The sequence below is a fragment of the Idiotropiscis lumnitzeri genome, chromosome 4, assembly GCF_059441095.1.
Source record: "Idiotropiscis lumnitzeri isolate Australia: NSW breed Sydney's pygmy pipehorse chromosome 4, RoL_Ilum_1.0, whole genome shotgun sequence".
In the NCBI taxonomy this organism is placed as follows: domain Eukaryota; kingdom Metazoa; phylum Chordata; class Actinopteri; order Syngnathiformes; family Syngnathidae; genus Idiotropiscis; species Idiotropiscis lumnitzeri.
Genome location: NC_142394.1, coordinates 16,730,736 through 16,751,841, shown reverse-complemented (window position 1 = coordinate 16,751,841; position 21,106 = coordinate 16,730,736). Strand labels below are relative to the sequence as shown.

Sequence of the window (21,106 nt, the reverse complement as noted above, 5' to 3'; positions counted from 1 at the left end):
ATTGACTGCAGACACCTTCGCGTGTTGCCTGTTTGTGGGTCTCGAGTCATTCAATTTTGTCTTCAGTTGGTGAAAAACATTTCCCTCTTTTGACTGGAGATAAAGTCACAGCTGACTTGGCCATTGAAAAACATTATTTGTGTTCAAAAAGTCTTGACCTTCTTTTCACATTATATTTTGGATCATTTGTCATCTGTATATGTGTGAATGTGTTTTAGTTTGTGTTCTACTTTCCTGCTAATTTATATTTATTTTATTTATTAATGCACTATATAAATAAAGCTGGGCGGCACGGTGGCCGACTGGTTAGCACGATGGCCTCACAGTGAGAGACAGCATCGGGCGTGGGTTCAATCCCGGCTCCGGCCATTCTGTGTGGAGTTTGCATGTTCTCCCCGTGCTTGTGTGGGTTTCCTCCGGGTACTCCGGTTTCCTCCCACATTCCAAAAAACATGCATGGCAGGCCGATTGAACACTCTAAATTGCCCCTAGGTATGAGTGTGAGCGCGGATGGTTGTTCGTCTCTGTGTGCCCTGCAATTGGCTGGCAACCAGTTCAGGGTGTCCCCCGCCTACTGCCCGAAGATAGCTGGGATAGGCTGCAGCACCCCTGCGACCCTAGTGAGGAGAAGCGGTATAGATGATGGATGGATGGATGGATAAATAAAGCTGCATTGTGCTGTATATTGTATCTCCACCGTGAAGCTATATAGCCGCATCCTTTGAGTTTTATAGCATTACGATGAATGTGCAGACAGTGTGAAACCTAACCTAGTAAAAAGAAGAAAAAAAAAATATTCCTTATCCAAAACTGTAATAACCATGGTACTACCCGGTATCAGAAAGTACTCAAAGAGTGAATACTTACATAGGTAATGGTGTGGAAAAAGTGTTATTGAATATACCTTTTACAGAGAACATTATATTGCACATGTGTTTGTCAGAGGCTGAAGAAAACATGTTCTATATTGAGTTTAACGTCTATAACTATTGAGATCATGACGAGGGAACAAAGAAAAAATACATGTCCCATGTTGACAACTTTTTAATAACATTTCATTGTAGGAAGAGAACACATTCAAATGGAAAATCCACGTTAGTTCAATTGAAGATTGAAAATTATCCATCGGTGTGAAAATGATTGGTTATTTCCCCATTTGTTTATGCCCTGTGATTAATCTCGGGATACCAGTCAACGCCATTGAGGATAGGTACTATTTAAAATGGAGGAAAATATGTAAATATCCATTCAGTCATCCACTCTATTTTTGTGAAAAATGTAATTTACAAGACAACAAAACAAACAGTAAAGTTATTGACACATTCATTGGACCAGTGATTCCCAACCAGTGTGCCGGGCACATTTCCCATGAGGGCACTTACATTTTGCCACATCTCATACTTCAAGTAATTTATAACAAATAATGTATTGTCCATCTATTTATGGCAGCAACTTTAGTTACAGACAGAACAAATAAATGATCTTTTATAAGACGGCAGAAAGTAGGCTATATAAGCAACAGGTGTATCCACCTTTTGTGACAATTTTGTTTGGTGGTGTGCCGTGAGGGTTTTATGAATTAAAATGTATATTTGTATGTGTCTTGGCTTAAATAAAGTTGAAAATCACTGCATTGGACGATTAAAAAATACGCACTGAGAATATTTTAAATAGAACAATGAATGGAAGAGCATAATGCAAAAGTTTTAAGATATTTTTAGATCCCTATGGTGAAACTAACAGACTCAGCCTTTCGTCTGTTTACTTCTCCCACTCGAGCTTCGACGACAGATGATGACGTATGGGTGTTGTCCCGTCTCAAAAGGGCAAATATTGAAACCGCGCGCTGAGGTTCCCTTTCGAAATTTGAGGCGTGTAAACCAAGTTTAGCCGTAATTCGTACAAAACGACGTTGATTTGTATATCATGTTGTTGTGTTTTATTAACATAAAATGGTAGTGGAGAAAGTTGTGTGCTAGCTAGCCTAGCATGCTACCGGTCCAAACGAGGAAGGCTAATTATGTTCGTAGCTTCTCAGTCTGCCGGGGTAGTAAGCCTATTATTGTTCTCTTATGGAGCAAGTTAACCGTCACTTCGTGTGCTTAACAACTTCGGTTTTGGTCGAGTTTATCCCACAGCGACCGTAGTAGTTCCTTAGCTCGCTCGTTAGCACCTATCCTTGGAAGAATGAACAGAAAACACAAATATAAAGGAGCAGAAGTCAGCTGCTGCGTCAAATACTTCCTATTCGGATTCAATATTCTTTTCTGGGTAAGTAAACATGGGCTTTTGAAAGATTTTTGCTGCATATAACCAAGTAGTGACACGTTTATTTCTAAAATTTAAGAAGTTTTGTGGGTCGAAATGGAATAAATTAGCTGAATGTTAGCGATGTAGTGGTGACACAATGATCTTAAGTGTCCAGCAACACTCACTGGAATGGTACATGAATATACATTATTTTAATTAATTTAGTTTTTGTTGTTTTTAATATGACGCCGTCGTAATTGTTGAGTGATTATCTCCTGAGCACAAACATTATTATATTATTACAAACACTATTATAGTGTATGTTTAATATTTTTTTCATTCTTCACCCCATGCCCATTTCTTTGTTTGCCAAACATGTTAGTTAGGGCTGTTATGATCATAAATGGTTGCTTCTCATCATATTTAACGATATGTAAGGTAAAGGTTTGATAACTTTGAGAAATATATGTGAGCTGTGAAAGCAATTGGAGGAGATGGCACTGACTCAAGTAGTGGCGCAATTGTTTGAGGCATGCACAAGATTCATCTGCATTGGGCTCTCATCTGTCCACGTCATCTTTGTGACCACCTCTTCTCAGCAGCAAAGTTTCTCTGTTTGCTCCTCAGCCGTCAGCATGGGCCCCAGTGTGACTGGGACACTGTGAACAGGGTCTTCCCACTCACACACACATGAGGGGAGACAGCCAGGCCCTCTTCCTTTCACGTGCTCCTTTCAGTCAATCCAGCACTCTGGAGGCTGGCCTCTGGGACAGCATTGTTTCTCTCACTTCCACACCCATAAATGCACAAAGAGTGATGAGTGAGAACTATGACTAGGGGGAGCAATGTTTGGCAGTCTTGGCTCATATATTCTGCTTGTGTCTGGCTCATCAGCCACATATGCAAATGACCTAGTCCTTCTTATTCCCACCATTTCTTCACCACCTCTGGGTGTCCTCCAAACTTGGGGCTGATAATATCCGGTGCAAATCACAGATGACGTGAGCTTCATGTTATCTGTTATTTGGAAAAAAAAATCGTAATTTAATAGAGCTGAGTATTCAAGAAGGGAACATTGAGTCATAGGGCTAATGTGTTGAGGCTTGTTTTCTTCTTGTTTGACACTTTGGCCAAACTGAAAGTCCTGTATGTGCACTCTTACTTAAACAAGTCACAGCCCATTGTTTTTTCCCTGTTAGTAATCACCACAAGATGTTCTCTTGTTGCATGAGCTGTGAAACTGGACTTGTCAGACAAGCCAGTGCATTGTTGAATAGACAGCAATGGGGTTTATTCTTTTCAAATCAACCCAGTTGTCTTTTCTGCTGTTCTCTTGTCAGCCTTGACAATGCTGCCTAAAATAAGACTAACATACCCAAGAGTCTAAATATTGTGTGCAAGAAAAGCCTTTCTACTCAGTTTCTTCCAGTGCCCAGGCATGTGCAGTGTTGACAGCCAGGCATTCTCTCGCATGGGAACAAAACACATTCTGTCGTCCCTCAGAATAGACACATTTCTCGCATCCACATAATTAATCACATTTTCTGCTTGAGCTGCTGAAATGTTTGGAAGCTCAGCTTTCTGTAATTAAGACCGTGTTAAGCTCCAACCAGGTTACTGAGTTGCTTGGATGGAGGCTGTGTGTTATTAGCCAGTATCAACTCTCAGTGCACATGCCTATTTGGCACTAAAATGCTTATTGAGTCACATCTGAATGGAGTTAGTGGCCATTCATTGTAATTTCTCCTCTCAAGTCATCTTCTAAGGTCGATTTTGGAGAGAGCATATTGGTTGAATTTCATGTCAGTCGAGATGGGAAAGTAGGGATCGTAGGAACGGGCATAATAATGGATTAATTGATCCTAGAGAAGTCTGTCGGTTGTTGATCACATCTTTAAGCAACTGAGGCTAAATCACAAGCACTACTACTAGCCGTGTTTTCAGTCTCAAAAAGACATCCATACACGACACAAAAAAAGCTGAGGATAATTGGTTTTCGGATGAAATTTAAGCATGACCCTAAAATGGAATATAACGATTACCTGTAAACTTAATTTCATATTTAAACAGTCTTCTTTTCATGTTGTTCACATTTCGTCATGTAATATTGCAACAGCACCATGCCTCTGCAAGACTTCAAAAAGGACTTTCTCAAAGGGATGTGTCCACTGAACGTTGAGTTTCATCAGCAGGGTGAAACAGATAGACAGAGAGTCACGGAAATGTAGTGGACAGCCTTGGATCTAGGAACCAAAAAAGCCCAAACATTTAACATGAACTAAAAATGCTTGAGCATTTAAATAATTAGTTTCTTTTCTATATCCTGATTATGAAGACATTTGATAATGTGCATGTATGCTTAAGCCTGATGCAGTCATATAGACGCCATCTAGTGAGGTAGTCTCAAAAATTAACTCAGAATGTTTTTTTTCTTCTTAATTTTAAACTTTGAATTGCCATCTTTTACCTCACGCTTTTGCTATTGTGAATTTCTCCACTTCCGTTGGTAGTATTTTGTATTGCCAGCGACGTGATGACATTGTGTTGCGTTAATAGATTTTCGAACCAAATGGCTCTTGAAACTCTTGTTTTAGTGTATTTATTTAGTAATTAATCAGACATTTACAAAATGGATTTGGCAGTATAAATTGTCATGAACACATTCTGAGCCGGCCGATCATTTTGTTTTGTCATTGCTGTTCATGTCTCATTGCTGGCAGCTGACAGTTGACACAGCAGGAGGCATTTCAAGACGTGATGGGTCGATGCAAAGACATTACTTGTTGTGTGTGTCTTCGTTGATCCAATAGTTAGTCAAATTTAACAAGATTAACTGACTAAGATGCCTTTAGTATTGACAATTTCTGTGTTGACGCTGATTTGATTGGTTATGCTCAAATCCACTCGATCTGAGCTCAAACGACACATCCAAATTATGGCAGGGCTTCCTTTTCTTTAAAACTGATGATTCATGTCTTTCATATGGATGAGGTTTCTCATACAGTATTGAAGCTAAGGGTGTGTGTGTGTGGTGGGAGTGAGGATGTATGTAACCCAGACTGTTCTTTACTACAAAGGCCAAGCCAGCCTGTAGGATCTGCTTCTCACGGCATAATTCTTTTCCAGATTTCATCAAACAGTAGACATTTGGCATTCTATAAGCGTGCACGGGTCTTTTCTACAACTTGATTAGAATCAGTGCGCCTTATTAACTTGTACATTATTCATTAGGCAACTTGCATGCATTCAAATGACAGCAAAATATTTTTGGTGACAACCATTTTATTAGCAGCATTCTAATAACACCCAGGAGAAGCCTTCGGAGCATTTTATTTGATCCAGTGTTCCTGAATAAAGCCAGCGTAATGAGGATATATGTTTCCCTGCAGTCACTCAGTAAGTGCTTGACAAATTAAGTAAACATAAAATGAAATCAATTCAATTAATGTAAGAAGTCTTAAGAAATCTATAATATATATTCAGAAAGTGATTGAATACTTGAAATACAAGAAAAGGACGACACATTTGGGACCCTATTTGATTAATTGTACTTTATTTGTTTTTTTCCTTTAAAGCTTAACTCGTCATCAAAATACCGTGTTGGGGAATTTCAAAAGGAATGTAATACTGTGTGTGTGCTTTGTATAAAGGCACTTATATACAATACAATTATACAGATAAATTAAATTCAATCAAGAGTTAACCTGAGGGAAAAAATTTTTTCGTGGCATTGTCTTGCGCTTACTGCGGGCGCAGCAACCTAAGAAGAGAAGCCAAGACTTGCTTCTCCTCAGCTACTTTGTCCAGCTTTTCCGGGGGGATCCCGAGATGTTTCCAGGCCAACAGGGAGGCATAGTTTCTCTAGCGTGTCCTGGGACATATCGGAGTAGGACACGCCCAAATCACCTCACCAGGGGGCATTCTAAACAGATGCGTGAGCCACCTCATCTGCCTCCCCATTGCTGAGGAGGAGGAATATTCTACCATCTTGTTGCAATTTCACATATTTGTGTGATTTTAAATGGTTAATAGTACTGTTTCAAATTGTAATTACTGTTGATTCATACCATATTTAGTGTGTGGTGAAATGACTGTAGCTGGATTCTTCTGATGCAGATCTCACGGATGTGTTGCGACAATGTTCAAGCATTCTTCAGGTGATTGAACGGCTGTTATGTTAAAAGATTTGACCATTGACTTAATTTACGCGTGCTCTGGCAGAATGCAAGCATCTACGTTGTCAACAGATGGCAGTTTTGGCTCTTTGGTGTGTGCTGCCTGATTTGCTTAGCACTCGCTTGTCTGCACACTAAAACCTTATTCCTGTTAACATTGTTGTGACCAAAAAGAGAAGAGCCATGTCATGTAGTTGGTTGTGACACATTTTTTGACTTGGACTTTTTCCCAATACGAAAGCGAAACATGTATTGTTTGCAAACTCACAAACTGATTTGTTCCAGAAAATCAACAGGAACACCCTCATGCCGTTGTGTTTTCTGACCATGGGCGATTCACAGTGCAGTTTACGATTAACACATTCAAAGGCATTGTCAGCTCTGCGTGTCTGTCGAGAACCTGCAATATCAACTCCAAGCACAGAAAAGCTGTCTGGTTGTTCATGTTTATTGTAGTTTCTCTATACTCCAGTAAGGTAACACAGCAAAACATCTTGACTGGTGGTTGTGACATTGTTTTTCATCGTGCGGCAATAATGGAGTAAAGATAGCAGGCTGTGCAAAGGGTCGGACAATTTCTTTTGTCCAAATTTTAATGGGTTGTGAGCAAAATATTGCTGGCTACATAACAAAACAAGCTTTTTTTCCTGCCCGGTGTTTCAATTGTCGAATAAACCATTATCTTTTTTTTTTATAATAAAAATACAACAATGTCATGTTTGACATAGAGACTAAGATAGTTTATACAAATAGCACCTCTAATTTTCATTGAAGTGCTGTGACATTTAAAATGTGTTGTGTCCTGCTGCTGCTTGAAAAATATTGGTGGCGACGATTAGAGATGACTTATTTAAAGTCATGGCACTCATCCAGTAATGAAATGCCATCATTTGGTTTAGTAGCTGAAAGTCTTGTAGTGTGGCTTTTTCAGAGCAATGCTAACTTGGAGATTATTCATCCATTCATTTTCTACACTGCGTATCCTGGTCATGGTTGTGGAAAGTTGGGGCTGATTCCTGCTGACACGAGAAAAAGGCAAAGATGACATCCTGAACTGGTTGCCAGTCAGTCACACAGGGCCAGAGAAAGAGATAATCATTCTCGCACACATTCACACCATCACTAAGTAAGAACTGAACCACCCCATGCTGCCCTAAAAGAAATTCAGTAGTGTGTTTCACTATACTGTCAGAAAAGTCCAGAATGTCGTCATCTTCATTTTTATCTCATCATTATCTTTAGTCACACAACATCGGGCCTCTTCTGTCAAGTAGCAATTGCCCACGCCCAGTCAGCTACACAACAATGTGATTCATGCATACACAGCTCTGTCAAAAACAGCATGAAGTCAAGTTGTTCCTCTTTGGGGGAAAAGATATTATCCGATTTGTTTGTTAAATTTGTGATGTACAATTCTTTCAATACATGGCTTCACATCAGTAGCAGCCATCTTTATTCGTGAAAATCCATTATGTCAAACCTTCAAGCTCGAATAAGCATGAACCTGCAGTTTTGATAGTTATTTATCATTGTGATCTGATTACAACCACATTGTTTTCAGTAGCAAGCAGTGACAGCAAACTATTGAATTTAAGCACCAAAAACAGCAGTTATCAATCCACACCATACTTTGTTGTTTTTTTTTGTTTGTCCATGGAAATTTGTTGCTAAATGCAATCCTGAATTTTTATGATGATTGATGATTGTAGAATATATTCGTCCGGTTCTCAGCAAACCAGGTGTGTGACACGTGTGCCCAAAACTGAACTTACAGAAAACTAGTTAATGATTAATGATTTCAATCACCTTCGCTGCGGTGTGCTATGAATAAATAAATATCGTTCACTTAGCCAATTTTTCACAGGAGATTGGTGAATGTTGTGGTCTACTTTGTTGTTACAAGTTGGTGCGGTTGTTACATAGATGCCAAACACTGAGGACTCAAGTACAACATAATTTTTTTAAATCATTATTTTTTACAGTTATAAGACTGGTACAAATGACAAAGTATATGTAGAAAGTTACCTTTGACTGATGAACAGATGGAGCAATGACTGTCATGTTGGGTCATTACATTTGAGCTGTTTGCTTTGTGAAATATAAAATGCCTGCAGCTGAACTGCACACCTTTCAAATCCTGCTGATTCACGAACATGAATATACTAATAAAAAAAAAAAAAATAGTAGGAGCTTCAAAATATTGAGCAATCTATTTTATTGTCTGAAAGCATACAATAATAACAATACAAAAAGAAACAAAAGTTTGCATGATTTATTGATTTGATTAAATTAGACATTGTGCTGCTCCTTCTGGTTGTTCTGGTAGCAACTTGAGCAACTATCGTGAGGCCTGGTTCACACTGCAAGATTTTAAAATTGTCTCTCGGAGACCCCACACGTAATAATAAAAGATCACAGGTAGCCTATAACAGTTTTGAACGTACGTAGAGTGGTGTGCGGCAAAACAAACACATCACACAGTAACCAATTTCATTACCGAAAATCTCTCATGTTTATATGTGATATAAAGGGTAAATAAACATGGCGGACGAAATGGAGGCATTGGTGATAGTTTGTGGTATGTTTTTGTGGCGCCTTCACCAGTTTGCCCACTTTTGTTTCACAAGCAACATTGAAATTCTTCAAATGCAGAACTGTTCAACTCTCAAAGGTGTGAATCAAAATGGCTCATTTACCACTCCCGAAATTGTAAATAGTAAAAAAAAAAAAAAAAAATTGAACTGTACTGCATGGTATTTGAACCCACGACACAATGGTATGAAGCATCACTTTTTTTCACCTCCTCTGGGCATAATTTGTACTTGTAATTCTCGTGTTATTCTTTGCAAAACACTGGCGAGTTGCCAGTCAGGGCAAAATAACCACTACATAAAATTTCTGCCCACCAACAAAGCAAAAATTGTTATGAATGTTCATAACACGACACATTCAGTCGCCAAAGTACCAATATACTCTCTGTGAAACAATCATTTAATAGCGCCACAAGTTTTTTTCGATACCATATGATTAATTTGAATTTCCAACACTGTGTAACAACTACTGCTTTAAAATAAAATAGAATGAAACTAATTAGATTAGATTTGAAAATTATTTGATTAAAATCAGAAGCCTTTTTCAGAATCAGAAACTTTCTTCTCTTATCAAAATGAAAATAATGCTTTTTTTTGGTTTTTGTTTTGTGGTTTTATTTGGTACAGTTGAATAAATGAGCCATCTTAAAAGTCCTGCAGTTCCCCCCCCCCCATCCCAAATCTGAGCCCTGCTGTGCATCCCTCACAGGGACAGGAAGCTAATGCTGGAAAGATTTTTCCCTAATCCTCCGGATATCACATCCTCAGCCTCTTAAGTGGCCCGGAGCAATGGATTCAACCTGCAAATGCAATGATTAGCTTAGTCTGTCCACAGGACATGCTGTCAGAGTATCGTTCTCTTTGAAGCCTCCGAAAACCTTCTTTATTTTTATTTTTTTTTTTCAGATTGAGCTACTTGCAATGAGATTAATTTCCACATGTAGACATTGCAGCATGATTTTGCTTGTCTGTTTACAGGTTCCTAATTGTTCGTATACGATTATTATGTTCTGCGCCTATTAAATTGTGTTCTGTCTGACAAAGGCCTGATTTCTCTGCTCTTTGTTTTACAGTTGCTGGGAGCAGCATTCCTGGCCATAGGCCTGTGGGCATGGGCGGAGAAGGTATGTTTCAACACTTGCATACAAACATACCATGCTGACTAGTATAGCTTGCATTCTTCCAATATTTTTGCCGCAACAGGCTTGAAGGAAATACAGCAAAATGTTGGGTAAGAACTGGTTTGAAACTAAAACGAAACTTTTAGAAGACAGCAATTTTTATTTTGAACCCGCCTATTTTTCATGTCCACAAAATTATTGGTGTGCGCAACCAACAAGTGTGTTTAAGTATTGGACTAACATGACAAAAGCCATGACAGTACGCTGAATTAGCATTTTAGAAAATAGTCTGTTGAGTTTTTTCCATTTAAAATATCAGCAATGTCATTTGTCTGTCATTTACCATCAGACTGCTGTGGCTTTAATTAGAAAATTTTAGATCTGAACAATGAATGCTCTCAAAATTCCATTTTTTTTAACTGATTAATTGTATCACGTGTAAACCGAAGAGCATGTATTTTTCCCGCTGAGGTGGAAAATGGAGGGAGTCAAACCTCTAAAACAGACACCCACCGAAAGAAGCTGAAGTGAAAGTCTGGAAAAGCATCACAAAAATGCAAGTTTGGTGATGCCAAATGGTGTCTTAAGTCTTTCTGGTCCAGTACTTGTACTTTCTCACTAATACTTTTGACGTGCAGTCCATTCACGGACGAACCGTTTTCAAGTCTGAGCAGATAAGCAGTGCATGAGCATGCCACTTACTCTATCAGCATTAAAGTGTGTTCTGGTTTGTGAGACGAGGGATCTTTTGGAAGACCTGCTAACTCTGCATTTATAACCATATTTGAGCATCAAAGGACACGTCCTGTCATTAACCTCTCATTATCAGTGGATCAGTAAGAACATTTCAAACGTCTTCAAATCCTGTTTCCAGTGAATGTGTTCATTCATTATCTTGCAATTATACATGCCGGTTCCCTAAATACTGTGTCTTGGTGGTAGCACGTTCTGATTAGTATCTTGTGGTCATGAACTCTGTGCAAATTGCCTACACCGAGTCCCTTTGTGGAACATCTTGAATAATTTAAAGGGATTAGGGCTGAATGATTAATAGCAGGTACAGAATTGGAATAATGGTTGGTTTGCGTCTAAAATAATTCTCATCACAACTGCATATAGCTTTTTAGTTTGAATTTATTTTCTCACTTTTTAAATTTAATTAAAGGCTATTTTATTCTTCACTGTAGCCCAACATATATGACTAATAATCATCATATAATGATAATAATTATAATAATGATTGGAATTAAACAAATGAATTAAAATAATTATATCTTTTCCCTACCTGTGACAGAGGGTCTTATAAGATCTCCACTTCCTTGGCATTAGTAGCAGTTGATGAAGTGGGATTAGCTTTTTTTTTTAAGAAAAAAAAAACTGGAGCAACATCACGTTCAGTTTCAGTGACTCATCTTAAACTTTTTTTAACCTCATATTAAATAATACATTCAAGAATCAATATGGCTCATGACTGTTAAAACACTTTCAAACACCTGTAATTATTATCTGTGATTTTGAGAGAATGTACTGTTTTCTTTTATTTTCACCACCTCATTTTAACATGTTTCTGTTTTAAATCAATGCTATCTGTTCAGCTCTGTCACTCGCAGTAGAAAAATATTATCACGGCTCATTGTCTCCCTAAATTAACTTCGCAAGTGTTAGGACTCTCTCAATGTCCTGTCTCCTGGATTTGATGACAGCAATTGGCACCTGAGTAGCAACATGCAAATGCTTGATTTGACATTCATTGGATTGACTGATACTCTGAAATGGGCTTTTCCAAAGGAAAAAAAATAATTAAAAACATTGCGAATGTAAAATTCCATTGAGATGTTAACATGAAATTAGTATCACCTATATTCCTTCAAATGATGAATATTCACACAGACAGGTATAACAAAATTTTTAATCGCAACTTTCTTCTGGTCTCATTGTAAATGCGTACTCCATGTACGGCATCGCACTGCTCTTAGGAGACCAATGCGCACTCAGCAGCTGCGGCCGGTATTTGTTTTTTAATTGCTATTGTTTTTAGCATAATATGCTAGATATTATTTTGGTTTACTTTCTTATGTTGTCGTTTTAAATTTACATTTAAAGTTGAGTTGTCAATGATTCAGGGAGTATTACTTTCCTCAATTCAAGGATACAAAGATCTAAGGACTTTTTTGTTATACCGACACAAATTTCCACATGATATGGCCAACAATATGATATCTTAGTTCCCAGGTTAGCACTGTATGTCTCAATCCATGTGAGAGGAAAACATGGTGGTGCGTGGTTGGTGGACGCAGGATGTGCAGAGGAAGGACACGTTTGTGAACATTGGCATAAACCACTTGTGAACTGTGCTCCGGATAAATGTGACTTTGTTTCACAGCTTTGTCAGCTGGCTCAAAATATGGCAGTTAAAATAATAAGATCATGTTTTATTCATAATGCAACCCGCATCCTTTTTTTTGTGTATTTTTGAGTTTTGAGTGTTATCTGTGTCATAAGTTGTGTTTTAAATATTTCTCTTTTAGACCCCACCGAAAAAGTTAGGACATCGAATTTGATGGAAGTATCATTTTCACTGTTGTCTTTATGTCTCCTCCTCCCTCAGGGCGTGCTGTCCAATCTGTCATCCATCACAGATCTCGGAGGTTTCGACCCTGTTTGGCTCTTCATTGTTGTCGGCGGGGTCATGTTCGTGCTGGGCTTTGCCGGATGCATCGGAGCACTGCGAGAGAATACGCGCCTGCTTAAATTTGTAAGCCGCCTCGTCACTTTCAAAGGCCACACACACACACACCAATCTAACCACTTGAGACCTCTTTAGAAGAGCAGTTCACGCCCAGAGCAGAGGCTGCCAAAGTCACAGGTGTCGCTGTGACTCACTTGAAGAGAATCGGTGGTTGCGTCACACACACAAAAACGTGCTGTCTCTTCGCCAAACATCAAAGAGACATGGATCCAAGCTTCCTAACATTGCTCTTTGCCTTTTGATGTAGAAATAGTCGAATAGTTTTGAGCCCAAATCAACAACTCCGTTTGGGGGGGATGTATTTTAGTTCAGCTGCCAGCTGATGCAGACAAACCCGCTGCATGCAGTTCTGAGTAGCTATTACCTCCAGCCGATTTCCATTAGCAGCAGTAAGTCAGGCGTCAGAGAGAGGAGCTAATAGAGTTTTGCTACATTAATCATTAGCCTGTCTCCGCCTACGTTTACTGTAAGGGGATGATTTAATGCTACCTCTGGGACGGCGGTTTTTGCCAAGCTAATTGAGACTCGCCTTTACTGAGACCATCTGACTAACAATGCTAGTAAAATGATAGAATATTAATTGGTAGTGAGTTTCCATGTGTGTACTGACCCTCTCGTTTTTTTTTTTCATAATTTTTTATTTTATTTTATTTTTTTAGTTCTCGGTGTTCCTGGGTTTGATCTTCTTTCTGGAGCTCGCCGCAGGAATCCTCGCCTTCGTCTTTAAGGATTGGATCAAAGACCAGCTCAACTTCTTCATTAACAACAATATCAAGGCTTACCGCGATGACATCGACTTGCAGAACCTCATTGACTTCGCCCAGGGATATGTAAGTGCCGCTGCTGCCGAAAACCACTGTCCACACAGATGTCTCGCTTTTTTGAAGTCTTGTTTGGAGGCAGATGTTCTGGACAGAGGGGACCAGTCTGCTAGTAATGTCAAAATTAATATAATTGTGTTTATCCAATTGTATGAGGTGGCAGAGATAATTGGTTCCCATGTGAAAACAATGAGCTTCGTTACTACATAAAGCCGATTAGCTTCTCTTTTGTCTGTTATCTGTTGCTGCTATCTTTTCCACCGTTAGCTGCCAGCCCACGCAAGCAGAGCGCGGGCTGCCTCTTAGAGCCTTTCCAAGACCAGATCAAACAATATCCATGTGTGTTGGTTGTTTACTAATTGCCAGTTACATTTCTGCTTGTTTGTTTGTTTCTTAGTGGTCATGCTGTGGCGCTCATGGGCCCGATGACTGGAACTTGAACATGTACTTCAACTGCACTGATCAGAATCACAGTAGGGAGCGCTGTGGTGTCCCGCTGTCTTGCTGTGTCAAAAACGCTGTGGTGAGGCGCTGAAACCAATTATTGCACCATAAACTTAGTACAGTGGACCCTCTGTGGTCAAACAAAAACTGTTCTGCGATTAACTTCCAGTTTGCTCTGATTCACTAATGAGTAAAAATGGTAATTGAATTAATCAGCAACATCATAAAATGTTGATTAACTCCAAGCAATATAAAAAAATAGAAAATGTAAATACTGTAAAACATTTACCGAATGGGATTTGCTTACATCTCAACAGTAAATCCGCCTCCATTGCAGAACACTCCCCCATTAAGTGAAATCTGCACTATAGAACTGCATCTTTCGTTACTAAAACTAAGGATAGTTATTGCAAAAATGTCCTTTGTTTTCCTCTTTGTCAAATGATATGATACATGGGATTTCAGAGGTTTATTTTAAATGTATTCATGTCGGTATTGCTTTACAGTCGTAAAGTAGAAGGAAGATAAAATAGTTGAGAATTGTATACAGTAACCTTTTTTTTTTATCTTGCACTTGACAAATACTTCATATGTTGAAAAACTAACATATTAACTAACCATGTATACCATTTCCGCTATCATTACATTCCGTTCATTGAGGGTAAACACGGAACTCAATCAGCAAGTCGAGCAGTGTCTCTTCTGACAGACCTCAATCAGCAGCTGACAAAACGATAGCAACAATCTGATTGGCTAAATCAGCACAAATGGGTATTTTTTCAAACTGCGTAGATGCGTAGAATTTAATCGAAACAATGTCACAAAATGCAGTCAAAGGGCAAAAGTAGACGGCAAGAGAGAGGTGTCTCTCTTTCCTGAAAAAAAAGGGAACTGACAGATCTAAAAATCTACCAGTAGATTTCACTTCTCTTTTTTTTTTCTTAACAGGGCGTAGTCAACACGCAGTGTGGTTATGATGTTCGACGTGAAGAGGTAGGTACTGTCAGACATGTTTTGTGGTGTCTTTCCTTCACTCTGCAATATGGATGGGCATAATAATCGATGGTTGAAGGATGCAGTACCCGGTTGCAAACAGCAGAGGCGCTGTAGATTTTGTCTTAATCAGTATAAAACATGTCATGGACTGTGTTGGGCAAAACTCTTCTGTGTTATTCATTTTCTGATAAAAACTACACTAGCATTGATCAAAGACAGATTTTCCCGTCCCATAACAAATGTTTTAAAATGATAATCGCTTAATTTCCCCCATGAAAACCAGAATTTATCTTTTTGAATGCCTGTCCCGACGCTGCATTGTATATTTAATTCAAGCCAAAGTCAAGATAATTCATGCGATGGAATTTTCAGATATATCTCAAAGAATGGAGAGCAATCTTTTTCAGGAATCACAAGCTTCTGGGCCCACAAGGCCGAGCTGATTGAAACAATCCGAGCAGTCAAGGGCATTTTGAATTCTTAATAAAGTAATAAAATAAAAGTGAAGGAGGAAATGCCCCAAAAACATCAGTAGAGCATCACAGCAGAACTTGAGAGTCTACCGAGTTAATTACCCAGGCTCCTCAGCACGCTTTCCTGCCTTAATAACAGATTGTTCCTCTAGCAGGTATAATTACCCTCCCGTTATAGCCTGGAGTGCAGCCTTACACCACTCTGTAATTGGCAATCGGCTGGGTTATGCCAGTCCGCTGTCGTCTTTGTGCGTGCGTGTATGTGTGTGGGTGGGTGTGGCAGTTACGACTCACTGCACTGCAGTCCGACAGATTGCTTGTTGCTAGGCACACTGCTGCGTGGTGAACTGCTGGCCGTTGAGTAGGTACGAATTTATTTTCCTCGTGTCTGTTTACGCCCCGTCGACTAATATTTTTTCGGCGCTATCAGTGATGCGCAGCTTGTTTATGGAGTGACTCAAAAGAATCCAGCAGTACAACCACGAATGAAAATTTAATTGCTTCTGAGAAAGTTGACCACTTAAACAGCTTGTTACAAAGTAGGTCCCCTCATCCCTTATTGGTTAAAACTTTGTATCCAGTTGTGCTTGTAAACAAAATCATTTTGGCTATTAGTGAACACAGAACATAATAAAGTGTAACCTCGATTCAGTGGCCCCGAAACCAATGCACCCAGATTCATCATACAGTTTCCGGCTTGTGCTGCTCTCTCATCATAGATAAACAGACTTGACAGTGGACGAGAGCAGGCTAGAAAGGTCATCGTGACAGCCATGTTAGTAGTGGCGACCATTCCATCAAAAACAACACGTCAATACATGACGAAAGTGTTAGCAGGCCCGAATGTCCCGATAATAAATGGAAAGATTGAACATTAGTTAAGCATTGCCTTCAGCATGTATCTCCAAAGGAACATGTCTTGCCTTCCTATTCATATCTATGGTTGCTTTGTATTTATTTATTTTAATTTTTTTATTACTCGGGCGCAAGTCGTGAATATGCTATTTTTGGTACAGTACACAGTTTTTTTATTTGCAAAGCCCTTATCTATGGAATCTAATGTAACGGAGGTGAGCGCTATCATCGTGACTCATGAACACGATCAGATGTATCCCATTATCCTCCCCTCAAGCACCAACAAGGTAAGGTTGGATAAACTTTAAAACTCTTCATTATGATATATCATTATTTCATACCGCGTTGGACATTTTTAGGCTAAAAGTAAAAGTGAAAAACACATTTGTCCTCTATTGAATGTTTTTAGCCCATGAAAAAAAAAGTAGTTTGATATAATGGATAATCTGGTCAAATAGGCGACTCCTTTCCCCAACCAGTCCATTGAATCAAGGATCCGCTGTATAGTACAAAATGTAGTAATAGCTTGTCAGGCACAGGAAGAAGTTCAACGTGTTCTAAAGAAGAAAGTGACTCAGTCATCGCTCACATTTTCCTGTGTCACAAGAGTCAAATGTTCTTTGCCGTTTTTGTTTTTTCCTGCTTTACTCATAGGTCAGAGTTCATCAGGTTTTTGTACTGTCGGAGCAGATCACTTGTGTGTTTTTCTGCCTCTCACTCTTGGACTTTGTTTTTCCGCTTTGCTTTTTGTAGAAGCTGGATCAACAAAAGTACATTTATATCAAAGGCTGTGTGGGGCAGTTTGAAAAGTGGCTGCAAGACAACCTCATTATTGTTGCCGGCACCTTTGTGGGGATCGCACTTTTACAGGTAACTCCTCACCTTCATATAAAGTGTTAAAGCAGTGCCATTCATGGCTGTGATTTTGTGTTGTCACTGCCCCCTTGTGGTGGGATCCCCACAGTTCAACAAATGCCCGCAGCCCAGCAGTCTGCCCCCTCTTCATTAAATAAGAAAATCCAATTTGGCCATCCTTAATGTTCTCACTCTCTGTCTGGCTTCTTCTCCAGATTTTTGGAATCTGCCTTGCTCAAAACCTGGTCAGTGACATCAAAGCTGTCAAAGCCAACTGGTGACCAGGGAGGCAGCATGAGGAGTCCCTCAGAAAGCCCTCCAGGTCTACGGGGCAGCCCTCCTGTCTGATGTGTAACTGCTCTGAGCTAGGTAGCACATCCATATACACAAAACTGTTCCTGTAGTAGGGTGTGGGAACCTCGCTGACGTGAACATTTTCAAAGCAAACGTTGTTTTCCCCCTAACTGGGATTTTATGGAGATCCTTGAAGAAGAGCCCTCACATCTTTTTTTATTTTACACCGTTTCATAAGATCAGACCCATCCAAACACACTCCCCTTCTCAGACAAGTGTGTTAATGGCGAGATGTTGCACATGGATGCTTGTCAAATGGGAGATTAAAAGCCACTAAAGGGAGTCCAACAAAGGAAATGACCCCTTTCTTTCGGTCAAGTGTTACATTGTCAATTTTTTTTTTTTGCCGCCCACCAAGGGACACATCAGTCTGTTTGTCTTGTCATTGGTGACCCCTGATCTCTGAACGGTCATGCTCGACACTTCAGATGTTCCAGCACATTTAAAGCCCAAGTCGAAATGCAAAAAGTGCCATTAATTTCCAGCGATTGTCCTCCTGTCTACAACAAGCCCACAATACCTCAGGGCCTGTCTCAAAATCGATTGTGTCGGCCTTGTTTAAAATGTTACTCTCTTCCGTCCGGGTCTGGTGAATTACAATTGGGCGTTCTTTATGCAGAGCAAAATCAACTTTGGAACTCATAGGGGAAGACCGGGTTAGTTGCCTATGACTTTTTGTTTCTCTCACAGCATCCCTCAGGCACACGGGATTGCTGGTTTGGGGCCTTTTATCACGTTTGTCTTATGCTTAAATTCTATGTTCAAACATGTGTTTTAGCCTTTATATTCTTTCGTATAGCTATATGTATAGAGATTTAAAAAAATCTTTTTTTTTTATTATTAAACCAAGCAGTTGGCAACAATATGGCTAAGGTTTTCAGCAAGCAAAGGTTTTCAGCTTTGTAATTATTCAAAGAGCTAACATTAGTATTAGCCTTTCTATCTAGGCAAAATGTGAATTTACCGTCCCTTTTAATGTGGGAAGCACAGTTTACAAGAGAATAAACGCAGTTTGAGCAAGATACATCTTTTGTCATCCATGCAGTCATATCGATTTGTTTGGTATGGTTTCAATAGATTAGGAAAACAAGTTTGTTACATTTGTACATTGTCAATATAATATGAATGCTGCTTGAACTTGAACTCGATAATGACAGTGTAGCGCTGTACCGGGCTCTTCTTGTCTTTTTGCATTGTTATTGGCCTTAGGCTAATGAATTATTCAGATTATTTGTTTCAATATGCACCTCAGCCATTAATGGTTCGGCTGATGTCGAGCTGCTGTTTTTATCTGAAGAGCAGCTGTCCCACCTGTCAGCAGACCATCACGTCACGTGGATTGTCATCATGGCGAGATGTTTGTCTCTTTGCAAGTGATGTAGCACTCTGTCAACATTTTGGTGGGATGCGCTCGAGCATAAGCCCCCCCAAAAAGAAAAAAAAAACATGAAAGATGAGCCGCCTTAATATTCTGGGAACAGCACAGCAACACTTTTTACCTGCGGAAATACGTATATGGATTTTTTTTAGTCTGTCACGCCGTGTGATCTGCAGCAGTGTGTACATGTCACATGCGGCGCTCGCCTCCGCGGCCGTGTTTGGTAGCCTGTCATCTAGATATATTTTTACACGCTTCGTTTGTTTGAACTAGTCGCACAGCAGGTTATTTGTTTTCAAACTAAATTCTCAAAACCTCACTATTTCTCTGTCCTGCTAAATGCTTTTCAGAGCTTTTTAGATGTCATCACATGGGAACATGGGAAACATGGGAAAACACACATTTGCCTTCAGATCCAATGTGGAAGAATTATTTAGAGCGTCAAACAGAAATCGCGCAGCGTTTGCCTGATTGTGCCACTTGTGTTTACTAACTATCACAGATGTTGAGTTTGATTTTCAAAACTCAGTGAAATAAATCACGAGTCGCTTCGTTCAGAAAGCTCTTGAGCGTATGCGTTTCCTCAGGGTTTGAAACACCCCGTCCCCATGTCTCGTTTTGAGTGTGGTAGGAGACTGTGGGTGTGTTTTGTAAAAGAGGAACTCCTGGGGAATTCTTACATTCATTAATGTGGCAAATGCGGAGGCGTACAGGCTCATGGATAATGCCATATTATTGTGTAGCAGCGTTTTTCAGAGTCCTCTAAAGTTGTAGGTGACTTGCTAAGTCGCCCGCCCCGAGTCTTAAATTGTGGCTTTGAATGCCCTTTAATGTAGGAGGTGGAACAAAGCCCTTTCTGCGTTGTCCTTTTATTATAATGGCTTTGCATGAACTAGCTTGTTAATTCCTCAGCTTTCCCGGTGGGCATTTAAATCATTCCCATGGAGGGGCCTTATGCGTCCCATGAATGTCTAAGTGGGAAACAGCATGGACCTAGCACACGCTCCTCACGCCACAAGTTAGCTTTATGCAATGCACAGCACAAATACGGAATGTGAATACAAAGTTATCAGTGATCTTTTTTTTTTTTTTGGTCTAGATTTAAGAGTGAGAAAGAAGTTAAACATTCCGTTCCTTACATTTCCAGGCATTGACATTTATATTTTTGCAACAAAGCCATTGTCCTCCTATGCTTGAAAGTATCCTCTGGAAATGGGTTGTTAGAAACAGACGCATCATCATCTTCAGGCGTATTTTGCCTCACCAGAGGTCGACCGGGGCAAGCATAATTGTTGTTACCAACAGAAATGCACTTGTTCACACGGGCCTTCTAGGTCTCAGTAATCAAGTGTAAAGGATTTGGAATTCACTCGACAAGATGCATCCAATCATATATGTTTTTGCTTTTCAGAAACCACTGAACATTCTAAACGCAGCTCGGGTGATGGCCTTATAAATAAATCCTGTCAGCAAATATGAAAACTGTGGGACATGGTCTGTTACACTGTATATTGTGTTGAAATGTGCTTCTTTCTTATATTAAAGGATTTATATCATAACAGCTCCCTTGCGTCTTTTTTAATAACTCCATCAAGAGATTGCTCTTCTTATGCTTGACTATTACACTCTAAACTATACTTGCCACACCTTTAGGGATACCTGAATAATCATGATTGTATACAAGGATTGGAACCTCATTGTTTTATTCAGAAACTTTTGGGGTACAGACATTCCAATATTAAATACAGTACATTGGCGCACGATACATACTTTTGTTCCTGTAACTGAAATCAAAATATTCTTTTCCAGGGCCAAATTGTCACTATAAAAACTTTATTTACTGTACAGGTAATTTTGTCGTAAGATTTTTCTTTTAATGATCACAAGCGCTTGAGGCTTATGTCACGGCATCAGTTATTTTTTCACCTGCTGTAATTACATTGATATTGTGAGCGTGTATAATTGCAAACAACAAAACACAATTAGACATGATCAGGGCACTGATGTCTTTAAAAAAAACAAAAATTGACTCTGGACTGGAATT

At 39.4% G+C, this 21,106-nt stretch overlaps 1 protein-coding gene across 1 annotated transcript; it reads left to right on the top strand.

Annotated features, from left to right (window-relative positions):
* Positions 1–1,766: 1,766 nt before the first annotated feature.
* tspan17 (tetraspanin 17) lies at positions 1,767–20,623 on the top strand. Its single transcript, XM_088294111.1, has 8 exons — positions 1,767–2,271; positions 10,090–10,140; positions 12,746–12,892; positions 13,546–13,716; positions 14,105–14,230; positions 15,100–15,144; positions 17,229–17,345; positions 17,546–20,623. Exons 1-8 carry the CDS (start codon positions 2,188–2,190, stop codon positions 17,609–17,611), a joined length of 807 nt encoding a protein of 268 aa, XP_088150237.1. The 5' UTR covers positions 1,767–2,187; the 3' UTR covers positions 17,612–20,623.
* The last annotated feature ends 483 nt before the right edge of the window (positions 20,624–21,106 follow it).

Coding starts and splice junctions, on each gene's coding strand:
- tspan17 (XM_088294111.1), top strand. CDS start 2,188: ATGAACAGAAAACACAAATATAAAGGAGCAGAAGTCAGCTGCTGCGTC. Junction 2,272..10,089: donor GATTCAATATTCTTTTCTGG/GTAAGTAAACAT, acceptor TTTGTTTTACAG/TTGCTGGGAGCAGCATTCCT. Junction 12,893..13,545: donor ATACGCGCCTGCTTAAATTT/GTAAGCCGCCTC, acceptor TTATTTTTTTAG/TTCTCGGTGTTCCTGGGTTT.